Here is a 19,495-nt window from a genome sequence, read left to right on the forward strand (position 1 = left end):
GAGGGTGCTTTTTTACTTAAACCTATTTTTAGTCCATGCCTTAGACACTAGCTAGTAAGGTAAAGGATCCTTGGACAGTTAAGTCCAGTCAAAAGTGACTATGGGGTGCGGGACTCACTTTCAGGCCGAGGGAGCCAGCGTTTGTCCACAGACAGCTTTCTGGGTCATGTGGCCTGCATGACTAAACAACTTCTGGCGCAACGGAACACCGTGACGGAAACCAGAACTCACAGAAACACCATTTACCTTACCACCGGTACCTATTTATCTACTTGCACTGGTGTGCTTTCAAACTGCTAGGTTGGCAGAGATGGGACAGAGCAATGGGAGCTCACCCCGTCATGCGGTCTCAAACTGCCAACCTTCTGATCTGCAAGCCCAAGAGGCTCAGTTGTTTAGACCACAGTGCCACCCGCTAGAACTTACATAGAGCTAAGCAGCTGACTCTGAAAAACATTTTAAATCTCCAAGATGGGTGTACCAACCTGGTGATGCTCCAGAGTCTTCGGGTAGAGGAGCTGTGTGGCTTGAGCCTCCCTGACCCAAGCAGGCTCTTTTATCTGTCGCCTCTGTTTTTATGACCTCTTCAGCTGACAGTGAGACAAAAAGACTTGCTCCAAGATCTTGGGTGTTCAATGCAAAATAACCTTTCGCAGCTATTTGCCAAAAACTTCCAAGCTCTCTGAGATCAGTGACTGGGACTTAGAACAAATAAAATGGAAATAGACAGATTTATCAGGTGCAGCTGATAATTGTAGTTAATTTAGAACTGTGTGTGTGTGTGTGTGTGTGTGTGAGAGAGAGAGAGAGAGAGAGGGAATTTGCCTCACTTCACAGTTCTGTCAAAACACCTGCAATTGAAACTAGGTCGCCAAACTCAATTGAGATGAGATTAACAATAGATGCTTGCAGTAGTTTGTTCAGTTATCTTTGAGATACACTTTTGTATTTCATTCACCCAGGAGTCTTTTTTTCCATTGTGTTGTAACTGAAGAGTGTGACAGAGAGAGGATGTGGTGGTGGCAGCGACGGCTTGGAGGTGACTTCCTGGCAGCATTGCTGAGTTGGTTATATAGGAAAAACTTAAATCTGCGCCCCCCCCCCCCCGCCGCCTCTCATACATACTACATTTGCATTGTGTGGTGGCATCATGGTCTAAACCACTGAGTCTCTTGGGCTTGCTGATCAGAAGGTTGCTGATTTGAGTCCAAGCGACGAGGTGAGATCCTGTTGCTCTGTCCCAGCTCCTGCCAACCTAGCAGTTCAAAAGCACATCAGTGCAAGTATATAAATAGGTACCGCTGCGGCGGGAAGGTAAATGGCATTTCCGTGCACTCTGGCACTCATCGCGGTGTACTGTTGTGCCAGAAGTGGTTTAGTCCTGCTGGCCACATGACCCGCAAAGTTGTCTGCGGACAAACACCGGCTTCCTTAGCCTGAAGTGAGGGAGTTTGACTGGACTTAACCATAGTCACGTTTGACTGGATTTAACCATCCAGGGGTCCTTTACCTTTTACAAGCGCTTTCCGCAGGGCCTGCAAGACAGAGCTGTTCCACCAGGCCTTTGGTTAGGGCACAGCCTGACTCCCTCCTTTGGCAATCTTTACAATACTTTAGTTTATGGTTGCCATCAATTTTGATTTTAATTAATTCTTATGATGTTTTTATAATGTTGCACTATTTTAGTGTTGTTAGCCGCCCTGAGCCCGGCTTCGGCTGGGGAGGGCGGGATATAAATAAAATTTATTATTATTATTATTATTATTATTATTATTATAACACGACCCCATGTATAAGACAACCCATATTTTTGGGAGCCCTCAACAGTTGTTGTGCTTCTTTTGTAAGTTCGCTGAGCTATTGAGCAGCTTTTTGACGATCCCCTGCTCTGACTGACGGAACTGGTGCCGTAATACCCTGCATACCGGCACCTCCTAAGCTGGGAAGAGCGAGTAAGCAGCCTCCTCTCTGACATTTCCCTGCTGCCGCTGCAGCACCAGCCCTTGTTTACTTAGCATATGTATAAGACGTCCCTCAATTTATCACAAAATTTATTTATTACAATTTATCACAATGTATAAGATAATCCTCAAATTATCACCAAAAAAAAACAACAACAGAAAAAAGGTTGTCTTATACATGGAAAAATACAGTTAGCACGCTATTCATCATGTGAATGCAGTTGCCATCAAATCAATGTCACACAATTTCATCTGTGTGACAGTGAAATATTTGAAAGATAGACATATGTTTTGCTTAAAAAAAAATAATGTGGCATGTTAAAAATAATCTGCTTTATCATTTATCTAACTAGGATCCAGTGGTAATAGTGGATGTCCCTTTGGGTGTCATTTCAAGGATTGAGAAAATGGGAGGCGCTTCCAGCAGAGGAGAGAATTCCTATGGGCTAGATATTACTTGCAAGGTAAGATTCAGAACAATCCTTTGCCGTTTGAAATAGTAGTCATTTTTGTTCTTTTAGGCAATAGCACATCTTATTTTGTTGATTCCTAAATTTTGAATACAATAATAAGTTCTTGCAGTAGTTTTGATTTAAAATGTGTGACCTGCCAGGGCTCTGAAGGCAGGTTTCAAGGCTTGTGTAATAAAAGCATTACTCTCCTGCTCTCCAGCTAACTAGGCTCCCATAGTGGCTTACAGAAGATAAGTAAAAGCGGGACAGTCCCTGCTGTCATAAGCCTGTAGTCTATAAGGAAAAAGCAATGTGAAAGGAAGGTGAAGGCAAGCAAACTCAAGCCTGATTCCTTCTTGCATCATAGTTTCTATAATGATCCATTAGAATGTAACTAGTTCGGGAAGGAGAGGGGCCAAATAGAGCTGGCCTCCCAACAGTAGATGGTGGAGTGGGGCCTATTATACCATCTCTCCTTGTATTGTATGTTAAAGTGGAGTGTTGAATACAATGTGCAAGATAAATTTGTATATTACATAGGCTAAGTATCATACAGCAGTATAAGAAAAATACAAGTTCATGTAAAAGCAACTTGTTCTTAATGCATTCGTTTCTTATTTAATTTTGATGAGTCTTTTAGATTGTCCTTTGTAAACCACTTAGGTCTTCTTCTCTAATAAGTGGTGCATAACTTTGGTTAAATAAGATAAATAAAGTATCCAAGATAAACGCAAGATAGGAGTGAAATCAATCCGAGGCCAGTAAAAAACTGAAGTGAGTGAGTCTGATGGGACTTCCTTAGGCAAGGATTACCACAAGGAAGGTGCCTCTGCAGAAAAGTCCTTGTTTCTTTCTTCCTGCCTTCACCGAAAAGAGCCTATCCCTAGGATCTTGGGAACATAAGGGAGAAGGTATTCCTACTTCACATGCTCTGTTCCACAAAGCTATGCTGAAACACTCAAGTGAGTCTTCCTCACTCATAGCAAGGAGCTGCCTAAGGAAGGCTGATGCCTGGGATTTGGAGTGTAGTAATTTGTTGAAACTGGCTTGTCTCCTTCTGCAGCTTTGCAGATGGAGCTGGCAATTTGTGGATGGGAGACATGTTGGCAAGATAGAGATGAAGCAGGAAATCCTGGCTGAATGGGCGTAATAAAATTGCATCACTGTTTCACTATGGGTGTTCAGGCTGACAGGATCGTTGAGATGGGACTGCAGTACTGCTCTGTTCATCTAGTTATCAACCATCTATTTTTTAATTATAATTTTAAAAAGATACCTGGGGCATAGGAAGCTACCCTCTACTGAGTGAGACCATAGGTCCATCAATATTGCCTACTGTACATTGTGTCTTTCCTCAGGATTGAACTTGGGACCTATTCCATACAAAGCAAGTGCTGAACCACTGAACTATGTTCCCTTGCTCTAGGAAAGGGATCAAAGTACTTTATTTATATCACCGGTGTCAGTTGATTTCAGAAACTTAAAGCATAATGGATTCTGTTAGCCTGCTGCTATGAAAGACCAGTCCTTGAAATTTGATAAATGTCTTGAGAGCCAGTGTGGTGTAGTGGTTAAGAGCGGTGGACTCGTAATCTGGGGAACCGGGTTCATGTCTCCGCTCCTCCACATGCAGCTGCTGGGTGACCTTGGGCCAGTCACACTTCTCTGAAGTCTCTCAGCCCCACTCACCTCACAGAGTGTTTGTTGTGGGGGAGGAAGGGAAAGGAGAATGTTAGCCGCTTTGAGACTCCTTAAAGGGAGTGAAAGGCGGGATATCAAATCCAAACTCTTCTTCTTCTTCTTCTTCTTCTTCTTCTTCTTCTTCTTCTTCTTCTTCTTATGATTTGCCACACACACACACACATATTCACAAGATGCCTCATCCACAAACTAGTTAAACCACAATATTTGACTGAGACTGTTCAGAAGGACTAAACCAAATGAACAAATCGAGAGGAGGCACTTGGAATGCATAGATTTGTCTGGAATGCGTGGACTTGTCTGCTCATCTCTTTGTGTTCACTTTGTGTTTTTAAATTTTAAATTTTCTGATTTAAATTTTAGGATATGAGAAATTTACGCTTTGCACTGAAACAAGAAGGTCACAGCAGAAGAGATATATTTGAGGTCCTGACCAAATGTGCTTTTCCACAGTCATATAACTCGGTAAGTTGTTCCTAAACTACATTTTTATTTTTTTTAAATGAAAGTATTTTTAAAATAATAGTCTGAGTCTTGCTATCTGTACCTAACCACATGTACTCAGAAGAAAATCCCACTGAGTTAAATAGGATTTATTTCCAGGTAAGTTTGTCTTAGAATGCAGTCATAATGTTCCATAATCTAATGCAGGAGAATGTATTATTTTAGACACACATATATGTGTGAACTTTGGCTACTCCTGTGCCATCTTAACGGCTGCTGGCTAATTTGGTGGAGTAGGACAAGGACCTTGAGAGACCGGAGTTCAAATCCCAATTTGGCTGTGAAGCTTGCTAAGTGACCATGAGCCAGTCACTGTGCATCCGCCTAATCTACCTCAGAGTTTTTGGGAGGATGAAATGATCATGAGGAGTATAATTTACCTTGAGCTCCTTGGTTGAAAGGAAGGATGCAAATAAGATTCTTGAGACATTCATTTTCATGGACCCTCTTCATCAGAAACATGGAATATTATCCCAAGTTGAGTGATACATATACATGAATAAAATGGGGAAAGCTGGTGAACAGGGACTAAAAGACCCTGAGATTTGGAAGGTGTTATCTTGTGAAATGTATACAAAATAACCACACAGAGGGCCAATTTTTCTTAGCCTGGTTCACACATCACACTGAGCCCCTAGGTGAAATGAGCAATGATTTAAAGTTGAACATAGTGTCCTATGGCAAGCTGCTGAAATTCTTTGCTCTCCATTCTTGCTGCTGCCATGCTGCTGGGAAATGAGGCATGACCCTGGTGCACTGTGCGCTCCAGACCCTGGCTTGTGGTTCATTTCCACATTGCTGCATCTTGTTTCAAGGCCCTACTTATATGATCAATAGTTTCATTCTTAAGATCTTGATCAAACATTGCCAACATGTGGCACTTTTAAAATGGAAGGGTGTTGGAAATTGTACTGTACAGCATGATTGCACCTTGGGCACAATTAACCTGCATGATTTCAACCTTGGGCGTGGTTAACCTCCACTATTTCAACCTTGTGCAGTGGAAAGCCAGCCGATTGGAATCCCACAAATTAATTGCACACTAGACTTAAAAGCTTAAAAGCTCCTTTTGTGCCAGGCTTGCTTACTGGGATCTGGGAGCCTTTTGCAGGAACTTGGATGGCACTGCGAGATCTCACGAGAACCTACCAGAGCCCGTGAAAGAGCATCCCAGAGTCCAGTAAACAAGGCTTAAGAGAGCTTAAGAGGTGTTGCACAGGGGTTCAGGTATATGCGTTTATGCATATATGATCCATCTTCAGAATGTAACCCTTGTGCACATAACTGTGTACCCAGTGTGTACCCACGCATAGATTGCATACAACTTACAAATACATAAGAGAAAAAATCCCAAACTGATTTCTCATTTTCCTTTATCTTGTATAAATGCTTCATCTATTAACACTATCAGCATGCTAGGTGATAGCTGAAAAACATGATAAGTTGATTATCATCTGATCACTCCTTAGTTTCTTGGATGTTGGTGCTTTGCTTTGGGTAATCAGGATACCTCTTCAGGTGTTAATGAGCAGAGCTGTGTGTTGAGCAGCATATTCAGGCTTCTTCAGAGACACAAAGCTCAATATTCAGCTGTGGATTGGGCATTTTGTTATTACTGTTGTATATTGAATAAACTTGTTCCCAAAGCATTTCCTCCTATTTTGTATTCTGAAAAACACTTGAGAGCAGCTAATGAGAAATAAATCAACATCGCAGTATAATTCCAGAAGCTAAAAAATTGCAAGTAGCCCAAAAATGAAAAATTGGACTGCAGTGTTAATGCAGCATCTTCGAAAGCCCTCTTTAAAAAATGCATTCAGGCTGCCTGCTAGGAGGCAAGTGCAGATGGGCTAGCAAGGGTGTTGCATAGTGTTTGGGCAGACATGGCCAAGGGATGCATCTCAATCTTTAGCCAAGGGGAGGGAGTTCTTGATGCCGCTTTTTACATTTACTCTGCAAATACACAGAGATGGTTATTTTCCAGACAGGGTGGCACTGTGCAGCTTTTGCAGAGCACAATATGCTGAAGCAAATGTTCCAAAGATTAGAATGGATGTAGTCCCCTCACTTTAATTTTATTCAAAAGTTGAATATACAGTTGTATTAAGAATGCGCCAACCATTCAAAACGTGCTATATAATTCTAATCAAAATAATAAATAAAATCTCACGCATCTCTAAATTACAACACCAGAGCAAAATACTCAGTCCTTTTCTTTATGGTCAGGACTGTTTGTATTTTCTTTCTACCACCTCCACTCTAGTGGTTTTAAGAGATTCTGGGTGTTTTAAATACCCCTGTGTGAATAGTATTGTTTCGAGGGCAAAAATTCTGGCACCCAGCACACTAGCTTTCCCATCCATTTGACGGATAGAGGCTGGATAATTTCCCTAGATAACAGGAGGCTTTCTTCAGGGACATATGCAAAGGATATTGCTCCTGATTTGCTGTTCTTGCTCGTAAGCATATAATACAATTTTAAATCATTTTTATGGAGAGCATTTTGCTTTCCATACCACATGTTCAGATAGACTAGAATTTGGGCGAGAATGTTGCTCAACGTTTTCTTGTAAGTCCTGTGGTACTGGAACTAGTCTGTTTCAAAAATGCTTTTGTGATTATCGTCTCCCCCCCCACCCTTCCCTGGAATTGATTTTCTTGCCTTTGTAAAAACAAGAATAGAGAAGCAGTTTGCGGATTTTAATGATGTCCCGTTTCTTCAGTTCACCTTATTCTGTCATATTTTAGCAGCTCACTTTTCACTAGCTGCATGAGATCTTTCTAGTAACATCTGCCAAGGTTTCCTGTACCTCGTGGGATGCACTTCATATTCAGTTCACCTCACTTTCACCCTTCCTTGCCAATTCCTTGCCATTTAAAAGTTGGCCATATGGGTGGAGAGGGCTCTTACATCTGTGACAAGGATTTAAGACTGAAGTGTATTCTTGCTCTCCCTTTTCCTTCAGGCACAAAATCACTGGTATATTCGCAGACATTAGTCCACCTTTGGAGGTGTTTCTAAATAAAAGATGCATACCTAAAATATTTGAATTCCTGGAGTAGGTGTAATTTAGATTACTAATATTGGCAAGAGCCTAAATAAGCTGAAACTTGAGATGAAGTGTTCAGAATTGGCCCCAAAATACTGTATATCCGCTCCCGCACGCTTAATGTTATGTCTGCACTGTTATTCCTAACCCATAATTTATAACCAGTTTGAAGTTGAATAATATGGACACAGAAACAATTAAATGTGGTCAAGAGATGCAGTTTGCATTCCCACATTCCTTTCCTGAACCCATAAGGCTTAGACAGGGTAGGGGCCACTAGGGGCGCATTGGAAGATGGCCAATAATACCATCTCTCCGACCCACATGGGGTAATTAAGAGGATGTTATGGGAGTAGGCAGCCTCCCTTGTTGCCCCAAGGAAATGGGGAACACTGCCCTTGCCTGCTGTGCCCATAAATCACCCCCTAATTCGAAAGAAGGGGGTGAGGGCCCTAGGCAGAATGCCCCCGTGTGGACCTCGGCTCTCCTGGACGCTGTCTCTGATCGCACACTAGCTGCAGCAATTTGGAATAATTAATTACAAAAGAAGCAAATGCACATATTTCAAGTGAAGAAGGGGAGTGAAGTCTGCTAATTTAAGTGACCTCTGCGAAAGAAGACGACAGGTTGGAGAAACAGAAATATTTTACGATGAAGATACACCAAAGGCTGGGTATGTTGACAACGTGACTGAATGGGGGGACGGGACCTTTTTTACTTTCCTTCTATGTGATTTACAAGAACCCCTCCTCATTAGAATCATCTGTTGAACTGACCCAAGCAGGGTGATTAAGGTCTGTGTGGAGATAAACTTTAACCAAAAGTATGCTTTATGGAGATCGAGAAGCAATAAGAGCTTTTGGAATGGCGCAGCAATTAATTCGGAGTCGCCATCTTGCCAAAGGATTTATAGCCGGGAGGAGGAACGGACTTGTTTTCAGACTGCATTCCTGGTGAATCTCCTCAGAGGTTTTGAGAAAGGAGGCAGATTGGTGAAGATTAATGACGCTAAGACTGTTTTGATGTATGGAAGTGATGTTACATGGAAAACGTCTGGATATGGCTACTGGATGAAAAAAATAATATCCACGCAGGATTACAAACTGTCTAACCAGCTTGTGGAGACTATCAGAGGTCACAAAGAGAAAGGAAAAATATATGAAAATAACAGCAAGAGATGTGGAAAAACAATAAGAAAGGACTGGATAGTACTGTGAACATCATAGGGTTAGATTTGTGGACATTAGAACAGCAGTAAGAAGCAAGAAGTTGATTGGATCCCCTTCAGAACTTGAAATATGGGTACCCCCAACAAAATTTTAAAATTCGGCTGTGTAATTTGGAATTTATGTAATTTGGTTTGATTTGATGTGATTGGTCGGTTAATAAAAAAATATTCTTTTTTAAAAAAAAGGCTTAGGGTAAATCTGCACCTGAATGTTTGGGTGGAATTGCTTCAGGAGTCATTCTGCAAATGAGCAATAAGCACCTTTTTTCTCTCATTGATGGCAACTAATCTGTCTTACACAACAATGAGTGTTATTGGATAGTCTTCAGCTTGAAAAGACATCTCTCTCTGTTTGATGGAACAGGGAACTGCATATAACTAGGTTTTAAAGATAAATCCTCTTCTGCATTTACATTTCAAAATGAAAATGAAAGCATGTTTTTAACAGGAGGGAAGCTGCTTGAATTTCAAGAGTGACTCTGATAGGAACATGTGCAAAGCAGTCACTGACTATTTTAGGGACGTAATTGAAGACAGCCTTGTCCCCTTGAAGATAGTTTTGTCTGTTGCAATTGCGAGGACTAATATTTCTTTTCATTCCTAGCCTTTTTTTGCATTTGCAAATGAAGAGAAGTTTTCTGAAAATGGCTGGCTGATCTACAATCCCATGGTTGAATACAGGAGACAGGTAAGTCTTTTCTTTTCCTTACCACAGCATCTGCAGAGCTGTTTCTCTGTGTGACATTTTGTTTATACTGTGGGGTTGAATCAGGTTAAATGAACAGAAAAATAGGATACAGAGAAACTTTTTAAGTTACAAAACATTTGAATCTGACTCATGAAATAGTTTCTGACAGGTGTGATGTTGAACCATCTCTGGGGTGTTATGGGAAGGGTTGTACTGGTGGGGGACATGTCATCCTCCTTCTGGGGGTAGTTTGTCCACCTTTGGTCCCCACTCTGCATTCAGCTCTCACCTGTGGCTACTGGAAGCTGCCAGTATGTGACCACACCCTGGGAAATGTCGTTAACTGGCTGGCTAAACTAGGTTAGAGTAGCTGATGGGTCTCAAACCCTCAGTGACTTAGGGACTTCCCCTGCACACGAAGACAGGCTCCTGCAGATTGAGTGGACGAGACCGTTAGTGGGTCCAATGGTCAAGAACGCAGTTACTGCACGTGATGTAGAGGGAAGTGAGGGGCAGGTGGGGCTCGTCAACCTGGGAAGGTACCCATTTATGGGAAGGAAGACTTTGATCCTAAACATCTGCTGCCTTAAGGCTATACTCCTTTGTGAGAAAGGCTTTGGGAGTAAACGCAAAGGAAAAGTCCTTACCCACTGCCTTTTCTTCAGGAGAAGAAAAGACTAAGGAACAAACCCTACACAAATTCAAAGTGGAGTCTCGATAACACAGTTGGATGGCATCTTGTATGCCTCCTTCCAGGAATTCCTGCAGCCAAACTGGTGCCACATGTATTGCTCAGCAAGGCCAAGAGGGAGGCCTTATCATCTGGCAGCCCAGGAACTCCATACAGTGGTGCCTTGCAAGACGAAAATAATTCGTTCCGTGAGTCTTTTCGTCTTGCGATGTTTTTTATCTTGCGAAGCACGGTCCGTCGCAACTGCGCCTCTTCAAGCGGCTTTAAAAAAAAAGCGCAAGACGTTTTCATCTTGCGAAGCAAGCCCATAGGGAAATTCGTCTAGCGAAGCAATGCAAAACCGAAAAACCCTTTCGTCTAGTGAGTTTTTCGTCTTGCGAGGTATTCGTCTTGCGGGGCACCACTGTACAATCTGCCACAGAGAAGTCAGTTTGGTGCTACGAATGCAGCAGAAACAATGTAGGAGGCAGCAGTTAAGGAGTTACTCTTCGGCCACAGCAGGTGCTGTGATTTTCCACCCGTTTGACTTCACCCCCAGAGGTGCACTCCATTGTCTCTTGAGACGACAACAACAAGTGGCATCCTATATTGAATCCGGAAGAAAAATATTTTTTAGTAAAGCATTTCAGTTCTTAATGAAATTCGCTGTATAGGTGTGTAGGTGTTTTTTCCTAGCCTTGGGATTTTTAAAAAACCTTTAGTTAGACATTTCTGACATTACTGATCTTTACAGATCATGCACCCAGCTTTTTTGCTGCTTTTATTCCACATAATTCGAAACGATTTGTGCAGTTAGGGCACAATTTAAGTGGCCTCTTCTGTGCACATCATTTCAAAATACCACACTTCAGTTTAAAAAGAGAAAATGACAAGATGAAAAATTGGTTCAAGTAAGATGCATCCAATTTAACCTCAGAACAATCCCAAAGCCTCATTTCATACTGCATTGTGAGAATTACAAACATAGATTTAAAAAAGTTGAATGCATGTTAATATAAATCATAACTCTCACGGATTTTTTTCCTCTTGTAATTTTTCTGATGGAATATGGAGTATTCAGATTCAAGAATCTATCTGTATGGTCCAAGGTTAGAGATCCAGATCTTAAGAAAAGGTGAAAAAATATTCAAAAGCCCACATAAATCCCAGTTTGCATTCAAGTGCAGATGGGGAGCTAGTCATCCTTTCTCAATAATATGGCAGGCTTTGGGGGTCGTCCTCCAACATCCTGTTAGGTCAGCAGACTCCTTGCAGAAATTAATTGTATAATTTGAACACAGAACCTGCCTTCAACTTCATTGACCCTTAAACACAAGTAATGGATATTTGGGAGTTATAATGGTGAAAAGAGGTTGTAGAAGGAAGCTTCCTTTCAGCTGCTTTCCATTGCCATTTTTGGTACCATTTTTGGATTACATTTTAATTACTGATTTTTCTGTAGGACAACAAATACCTTCTGACAGAGCAAATTCCAATCACTTCTGTTTTTTTGTCAAACTCCAGAGAAGAAAAAGGCTCTAAGGTTCCTCATTGTTTTTATAATTTTTAAGATACAGAGAACACCCTATCAGCGGCATCTGCTCACATGTGAGCCTTTATTTTCTTCACATCTCCTGTTCTGATGTTTAGAGCTATCCATGGTAAATTGGTAGGTTGTTGCCACCCTGTGGCCATAATAGCACACCAGTTATGTTCCTTGATGCATGCTTTTAAGCAGATACAAGAAGGTGAAACATAAATATTATCTCTTTTCTCTTTAAGCGTCTGCCCAATGAACAGTGGAGGATAACATTTCTCAACGAGCATTATGCACTTTGTGACACTTACCCATCCCTCTTGGTAGTGCCATATAATGCCACAGATGAGGATCTCAAGAAGGTTTCTGCTTTCAGGTCCCGAGGTAGAATTCCTGTAAGTGATTTCATCTATCACTTGTTTTTTGAAGTTGAGAACTGCTGAGCAAATGAGCATTGGAAAACAGAAACCTGTTTGTGTATTTCAAGGCAGGAAGAGAGCTATTATAAAATGCCTCTAAGTTGCTAACTATTCTTGTCCGCTTATGATCTTACATTTAAATAACCTCAGCATTTTCTAAAGTGAGAGTATTGTATAATTGATTAGATAACTTAATTGTAAAGGTGAATGATATCTTAAAAGTTGTTATCTAGTCTTGAGCAAAATTAAAGGCTTCAATTTGAAAAAGAAAAAAAGGGGAAATTAATTAATTCCCTTGTGAACTTCAGTCGAGCTCTTGTCAGTATTTGGAACACTCCTGTTCCTTGTATGAGTGAAGGATTCTAGCTTTGAACTGGTTGTTGTTGAACGCATTTTCAGAACTATTAACTTCCCATCCTCGACTGCGGTGCCCTTTCAAAAGTTACCTTATCATCTTAGCATGCACTTCCATTCTTTGGAAAGGACTTCCATGATTGGCTTCACCCATATACCTGCAGGCCTCTCAAAATCACATGAGTGCCGTGAGATGAATCCACAGAAATATGCTTTCTGTGGTGCTCATGTAATATTGAAAGGGTGTCTAACATTAATTCCAGACTTGCTTAGAGAATTGAACTTCAGCAGATGCAAAGTACATTTTCTTCCAATTTTTCTGCAATTGGGCTCCAACTGTATTTCTGTGCCACAGGTGTTGTCATGGATCCATCCCGAGAACCAAGCCGTTATCACGCGCTCTAGCCAGCCACTTGTTGGTATGAGTGGCAAAAGAAACAAAGATGATGAAAGGTATCTGGAGCTCATCAGGGAAACAAATGGCCAGCTCTCCAAACTGACTATTTATGATGCAAGACCCAGTGTTAATGCTGTAGCCAATAAGGTAAGTGAATGTCTTCATAGCACCACTATAACAGTAGCTAAAGAGCCTTTTATTTGCAGTGTATTTTGTAGATATTAGAAATAGCTGCTGCTTCAGAATGCTCTCTGGATTTGTCATTTGTAAATGGCATCATATTCTGCACAGTCATTTTTCGTGATTGACCGGAATGTTATCATTTTGTGTCAGCTGCAGAATCTGCTTCAAGTCAGCCTTTGTGGTAGGAGTTCAAGTTCCTCCTAACAAGATTTAAACTTGGCAGGCGGGGGATGGGCATGGCATCTCCAGATCTGGTTTATTTTAAACCATTCTGCCCTGCTTCTGTTAACTGTAAACCCTGTGTGACTTAAAAATAACTGAAAAATGTATGGGCAATAAAATGCAACCGGAAGGAATGCTAAAATTCCAATAAACCCAGCAGGAAACCACAAAATTAGCTAGTTTAATCCACTTTGCCCAAATGCTTTGATTGAAAAGGGAGTACCAAAGGTGAGCAGGTTAGGACTCCCTAATGGGTAAGAATTGGAGTAGTGCCTTGCCAGCAGATCTGAATGGATGGGTAGGTTCATAGAGGAAATGATAAGCATACAAATGCATTCTCTTGGTTTTGTGTGTCTGCTTCTTCATGTGCAACTTCTATGATATCCAGGACTGCGTCTGGCAGCTCTCTCCTTAGTCTAAGAAGAACAGTGTTTCTGACCTTTTAAACTTTGGAAACAGTGGGGGAATTGCTTTAAATGGAGAAAAATGCAAAATTTGGAAATTGTTTATGATAAGTCTAGTGGTTGCATTCCTTCCCTCCTGCACTCTGGCTATTCTCTTTGCTTTGTTATTTCTCGACCCACACCCCAGGATTACTCAGCCCCTCCCACAGCTAAATTTAACTGTCTCCTTTTGCTCCAGACAGACAGGGCCTAGATAGGCTTCTGCAGCCTAACATGCTACGTAGCGTTGGTTAAAAAAAGAAGCACTTGCTTTTCCTTAGTTAAAAGAACTTGGCTAAACTTTGCTCTGCTTTGGGAAATGTGATGACAGCAAATGCCTTGGAAAGTCTGTTCAGAGTTTCCATAACTCCTCAGGGGTGTGTACTTTTCGTCTCTTTATTAGCCCTTGCCATGGAGCAGATTTAGCAACTAAATTATGAAGACTGTTTTCTTTGTAGTGCCATTTGCTTATTTTTAAGTTGTGCTTGGCCAAAAAAATTAAAAATTATTAGGATGCCAAAGCTTGAACTGGAAAGATTTTATTAGAAGAAAGGAGGCTTTAAAATGGAATTAGAAGGCCCTGGGGCTGTGATTAAAGCAATACTAATTGGTCAAATGCTTATGGTGCTGGAAACTAGCAAATTTGGACTGTGTTACATAATACCCACTTAGATGTTTGATGTTAAACATACTATTCTTGTGATAGAAAGAAATGCCTTTTGAACCATGTCCACTTACATAAACCCTTAGTAGTTCCTTCTTGCTCTGTGTACTGATACTTATTGATCCTATTTGGTAAATAGATACTGCTGCTTAGTGGAAAGTTTTGAAATAGATTATAAATTGTCTAAACTCAAATTTACTTTCTTTTTGGTGAGAATATGGTATGATGTAACCACTCTTTATTTTTTAAGTTGCCAATTGTGTTTTCCTTGGGGGGGGGAAATATTGTAGTAATTGTGCAATGGAGGCTAAACACACACACTTCCTTTTTTGACTCTCAGGCAACTGGAGGAGGTTATGAAAGTGATGATGCATATGCCAATGCTGAGCTGGTTTTCCTAGATATTCATAATATTCATGTCATGCGGGAATCCTTGAAAAAGCTTAAGGACATTGTTTACCCTCATGTAGAAGAATCTCACTGGCTATCTAGCCTGGAGTCCACCCACTGGCTTGAACATATCAAGGTATGGATGAAAAAGAGCACTTGGCTCATTGTCATGGACTGGCTGGATGCAGAGAAGTGGTGGGGGGCACCAGCTGGGGAACCCCCAAGGGAATGGTGGTGGGAAGATCATGAGTGGCCAGAGGGAGAAGAGGGAGCAGACTGGGAGGAGGTGGTGTTGGAAGCTGAAGAGGCAACAGGGTTTGGTGAGCAGGAAGAGGCTGGGGAAGAGAGTGATTCAGACTCAGAGGCGGGAGAGGAGGGGGGCCAGGTGGCAGAGTGGAAGCAGGCAGCTGAAGAAGCCAAGGAGCCTCCCCCTCTTGCTGTGACCAGCTTCTCTCCCCCCTGGTCTCCCAGAACACAGAGAGAAATGAAGAGGGGGGCGCAATGAGAGACAAGGCAAAGGAGCCTTAGGCTGCTGGGGAAGGAGGAACCTTAGAGAAAGGAGGAACCTTAGAGAGCAGTCGGAAGGCCTTCAGTCCTTGCAAGTGCCTTATTGGGGCAGGACCTACTGGGAAACGTTGCTGTGATTGCTAGCCCTGCACTGTTTTGGTTACTTTGAATAATGGATTAGCTTCACTGACACTGGGTGCTTTTTTATTTTTATTGCTGACCTATGCCTGACACTTGTGCACTTATGCAGCACAGGATTGTGGTCTCAGTTTTTTAATTAGAACTTTAGTGTTACCTCAAATTGTATTTTTGTTCCTTTCGCCAGCTTGTTTTAACAGGTGCTATTCAAGTAGCAGACAGAGTCTCCTCTGGAAAGAGTTCGGTTTTGGTACACTGCAGTGATGGTTGGGACCGTACAGCACAACTCACCTCTCTAGCTATGTTGATGTTGGACAGCTACTACCGGACAATTGTGGGCTTTCAAGTTTTGGTGCAGAAAGAATGGATAAGCTTTGGACACAAGTTTGCTTCGGTGAGAACAAATAAGAACCAAGCTGAAGGGTCAATGTGATAAGCCACTATCTGTCACAAGTTTCCTGTCTGTAATATGTGGGTGGCTAGTCAAACAGGATTATTGTATGGGTTTTTGCGAGAGTGCATTTGAAGCACTTAGAACATTAAAAAATGCTAAGCATTGTTGAGTTTGGTCCTCACACAGAACACCAAGCCAAAACATGAGTTTGGTATGAAACACTGTCAATCTCAGGAGGTGGCAGGGAGAACAGACATAATCTGTGGGATTTCGGGTTTCATGCATGTATGCCGCAATCATATGAGCCCCCATATGAGCACATGTGGGGTGTAAGTGCAACCACACATATCTCTTGGACAAGTGGACCTTCAAATTTTGTCCTAGCTGTGGTGTAACATTTGTCTAAGAGACTGAAATAATGAACTAGGAAATTTCCAGTTCAAATATCTCCTCTGCCATGAGCTCTCTGTGTGTCCTTAGGCAAGTGCCACTTTCCCCCCTCCACACCTTCCCCCCCCCCCCACAATCTATAACAGACTGTCTTAGAGGTATTCAGACAGTCTTAAGCACCCCCACTGACCATCTGCAATATGTGGGTAATACCAATCTACCTCATAGGGTGCATTTAAGCTTTGTTGAGATATATGTAATGTCAGTGTTTATTTTTCTGATGCACAGCAAGGCAATTTTGGGTGCCAGTTTTGGTGTGTAATTTTAAGGCATTATGTTTTATGCTCTTTTGCTTTTACTATGGCTCTTTAATGATGAGTTCTGCTCAGCAGCCTATGCTTAAATGTGTTTTGCAGACTGCCTGACACTTGATTGGATATACTAAACTTGCTTTGACACTTGGAAGAATCAGTTCAGTTGCAGAGTCAGCCTATATCCTATGTGTCTTCCTCCAGGAACATTTTGATAGTGACATTTTTATACATGCGTTTGAAGTAGTGCTTCTCTGTGTGCAATATGGCCCAGGAAGACATTAGTTCACCACCTCTACTTAAAATTTAAGACTCTTGTGTGAAGCTTTAAAGTACAAAAACAATAAAATCCATTATAAATTAGTAATGAGATTAAAAGCATATTTGCAAGAGTAAAACAGTTTCACTAGCATTGTTGGTTTAACACTGATCTAAAGAATAGTGTTTTGTGTCAAGCAGTCATGTACACAAACTTAATTTACCTGTGTTCATTTACCATTAGGCCTTTATAGCAAACTTGGGCTGTCTATGTGTATGTGAGCAGATTTTCCCAGACCAAAGAGACATGGCTTCTAAATCTTTGCCCTAAGCAAAACCACATGGTTGTATAGGAGCATAACTGAAAATTTGGCAGCTAACTGCTGCTTCAATAATAAATTAATGTGCCCTTTGAAAACGACTCCAAGTCCATTTTAAAAGCCTTTGTTTGTGCCATCTAGTTTCAAGTTATTTGGCAAATGGGGCCACCTTTGAATAAATGAGCTGTCACTTTAGCAGTGTGTTGTTCAACATTTAGAAAGTGAAAAATGATTGGGCGGTTGTAACATGGGGGTGGTCCTGCAAGAATTGTAGATGATAGACTTATTGTCGTTCATATTAATGCTCCCCTTATTATCCATAATGTGGAAATGGGTAATGCTTGTAAAATGCATATTCTTAAACATAATAGGTTCACAGTTTTCTGTATAAAAATACTTGGGGTGCTAAACTGAGAGAAAACACTCCAAATTAGGGACATAATCCAGCCAAGCTTGAGCTTGTGCTTTAACTCCCTCTTGAAATCAGTATAACTTAAAAGCCCATTGGTCTTTTAACTGTGGTAATTCAAGGACACAAACCAGCCAAAGTGTTCTGAGCCAGAGGACCAAAGGAGGGCTCGTGGGAGTGGTTAGGTGCAGGGTTGCCAAAGAAAGGGTGCCACCTTTGGCTGAACACACAAAACAGTGCAACTATAAAATCATTGAGGTTTTATAAAGAGTGAACTTCATCCTGGACCATTAATTCTCATTTAAATTCACTGAAGAATAGTCAGCATTGAGTCAATCTTACATTTGCCACCGGCCATCTTGAGATTCCCAAGACAGAGTGAACTGACTCAAGTGAGGTTTGTGTGATTCTCATTTCAGAGAATTGGTCATGGAGACAAAAATCATGCTGATGCTGATAGGTCACCTATTTTCCTCCAGTTCATTGACTGTGTGTGGCAGATCTGTAAACAAGTAAGTTGTGTTGCCTAAGGCTAATGTAACGAATGTAATCCTGTCTGGTTATACCTAGTAAATTGACTGGGAGTTGCTCTCTAAGATGACCGTTGTGAGGTCATCCAGAGACTTTGGTATCACCAGTATGACAATGAACCCAGCTCTCTCTTGTTTCCTCTGACTAATTTTGGAGATGCAATGCAAGTTCTGACTCATTTGGGGGGGCATGTGGGATCAATGAAGGTGAACAAACTGAATTTGTGGAAGGTAAAATTCCATTGATTATGGGTTTTGATGACTTTGAAGTAGCTGTTCAGCATGTTTTGCAACAGGATGCTCTTGAATCCATCTTTGCTTATGCATGTTGAAATGTAGGAATGGCTAAGGGTATATTTTATCAGCCGCATCTGGTTTTCCAACTATCTGCTTTCTTGGGGAGTGTCAAACCTGGCAATAGTCTTTCATACTCCATTCAGCTCTTTTGTAGTGCACTTTATGTGGGGCTTCCTTTGAAGACCACCCGGAAACTTCAGTTAGTCAAGATGCAGCAATCATAGTTTGTTCTGGAGTTAGCAGGATGGAACATATTCTGCCAATGTTATGCCACTTTCACCGGCCAACAATTTGCTTTCAGGGAGCTGGTTTTGGCTTTTACATCCCTGGTCTTAGGTTGCCTGGAGTCTTGTGTTTTGTGCTTCTCTTTAAAACAGCATTTTTATAGGGAGGAATTCAGTGACACACTAAGGCGGTTGTTCTCTTAGGGCAAGCATTTTTTGGCTTGCCAGATGAACAACCCCACCCCTTGCCACTCCTTGCTCTGTGTGCTGTTCTGGGGGTTCCCCATACCCTCTTGAGCCAATGTGTGTGTGGGGGGGGGGGGAGAGATAGAAGCCCTGTAGAACAAACAGCTTGTGTAGGCCTACTGTTGTTGGGACCCATTAGTTAAATCCCGCCTTCAGTATTATACAAGCTATTGTAAGCTGTCTTATCTCTGCATTGCAGAGAAAAGTGGGTTATAATTTTTGTAAATTAATTTCAAAGTAGTGCATGAAAAATATGTTGAAAAGGGGGATAAATGGAAAATAAATAAAATAGACTTGTTACTGTTGCCATATGAAAGACACCTCTGTTATTCAAAAAGATAAAAGATAACTTGCTCTTGATTTCTCTTCCTCTTGTATCTAGTTCCCTACAGCTTTTGAATTCAATGACCAATTTTTGATTACAATTCTGGATCATTTGTACTCCTGCCGTTTTGGTACTTTCTTGTATAACTGCGACTCTGTGAGAGAGAAAGAGGTAAGTTAGTGCTCAGGTGATTTTGGACTGAGTTTGGAAAGGATGTAAGACTTTGTGTATGTTTGTATTATGCTTCATGTTATATGCACCATTTCATGTTACTTGGGGTCTG

At 41.4% G+C, this 19,495-nt stretch overlaps 1 protein-coding gene across 2 annotated transcripts in view; it reads left to right on the plus strand.

Annotated features, from left to right (window-relative positions):
• MTM1 (myotubularin 1) overlaps window positions 1-19,495 on the plus strand; it is a 40,894-nt gene that overhangs the window by 15,615 nt on the left and 5,784 nt on the right. For both annotated transcript variants that reach the window (XM_082207258.1, XM_082207257.1), the window contains 9 exons: window positions 2,315-2,425; window positions 4,478-4,579; window positions 9,501-9,584; window positions 12,037-12,186; window positions 12,920-13,108; window positions 14,814-14,999; window positions 15,696-15,902; window positions 18,010-18,102; window positions 19,270-19,383. In XM_082207258.1, coding sequence (XP_082063384.1) covers window positions 2,315-2,425; window positions 4,478-4,579; window positions 9,501-9,584; window positions 12,037-12,186; window positions 12,920-13,108; window positions 14,814-14,999; window positions 15,696-15,902; window positions 18,010-18,102; window positions 19,270-19,383 — 1,236 coding nt within the window. The remainder of the gene's footprint in view (window positions 1-2,314; window positions 2,426-4,477; window positions 4,580-9,500; window positions 9,585-12,036; window positions 12,187-12,919; window positions 13,109-14,813; window positions 15,000-15,695; window positions 15,903-18,009; window positions 18,103-19,269; window positions 19,384-19,495) is intronic.

Source organism: Podarcis vaucheri (genome assembly GCF_965113315.1).
Source record: "Podarcis vaucheri genome assembly, chromosome: Z".
NCBI classification, from domain to species: Eukaryota; Metazoa; Chordata; class Lepidosauria; order Squamata; family Lacertidae; genus Podarcis; species Podarcis vaucheri.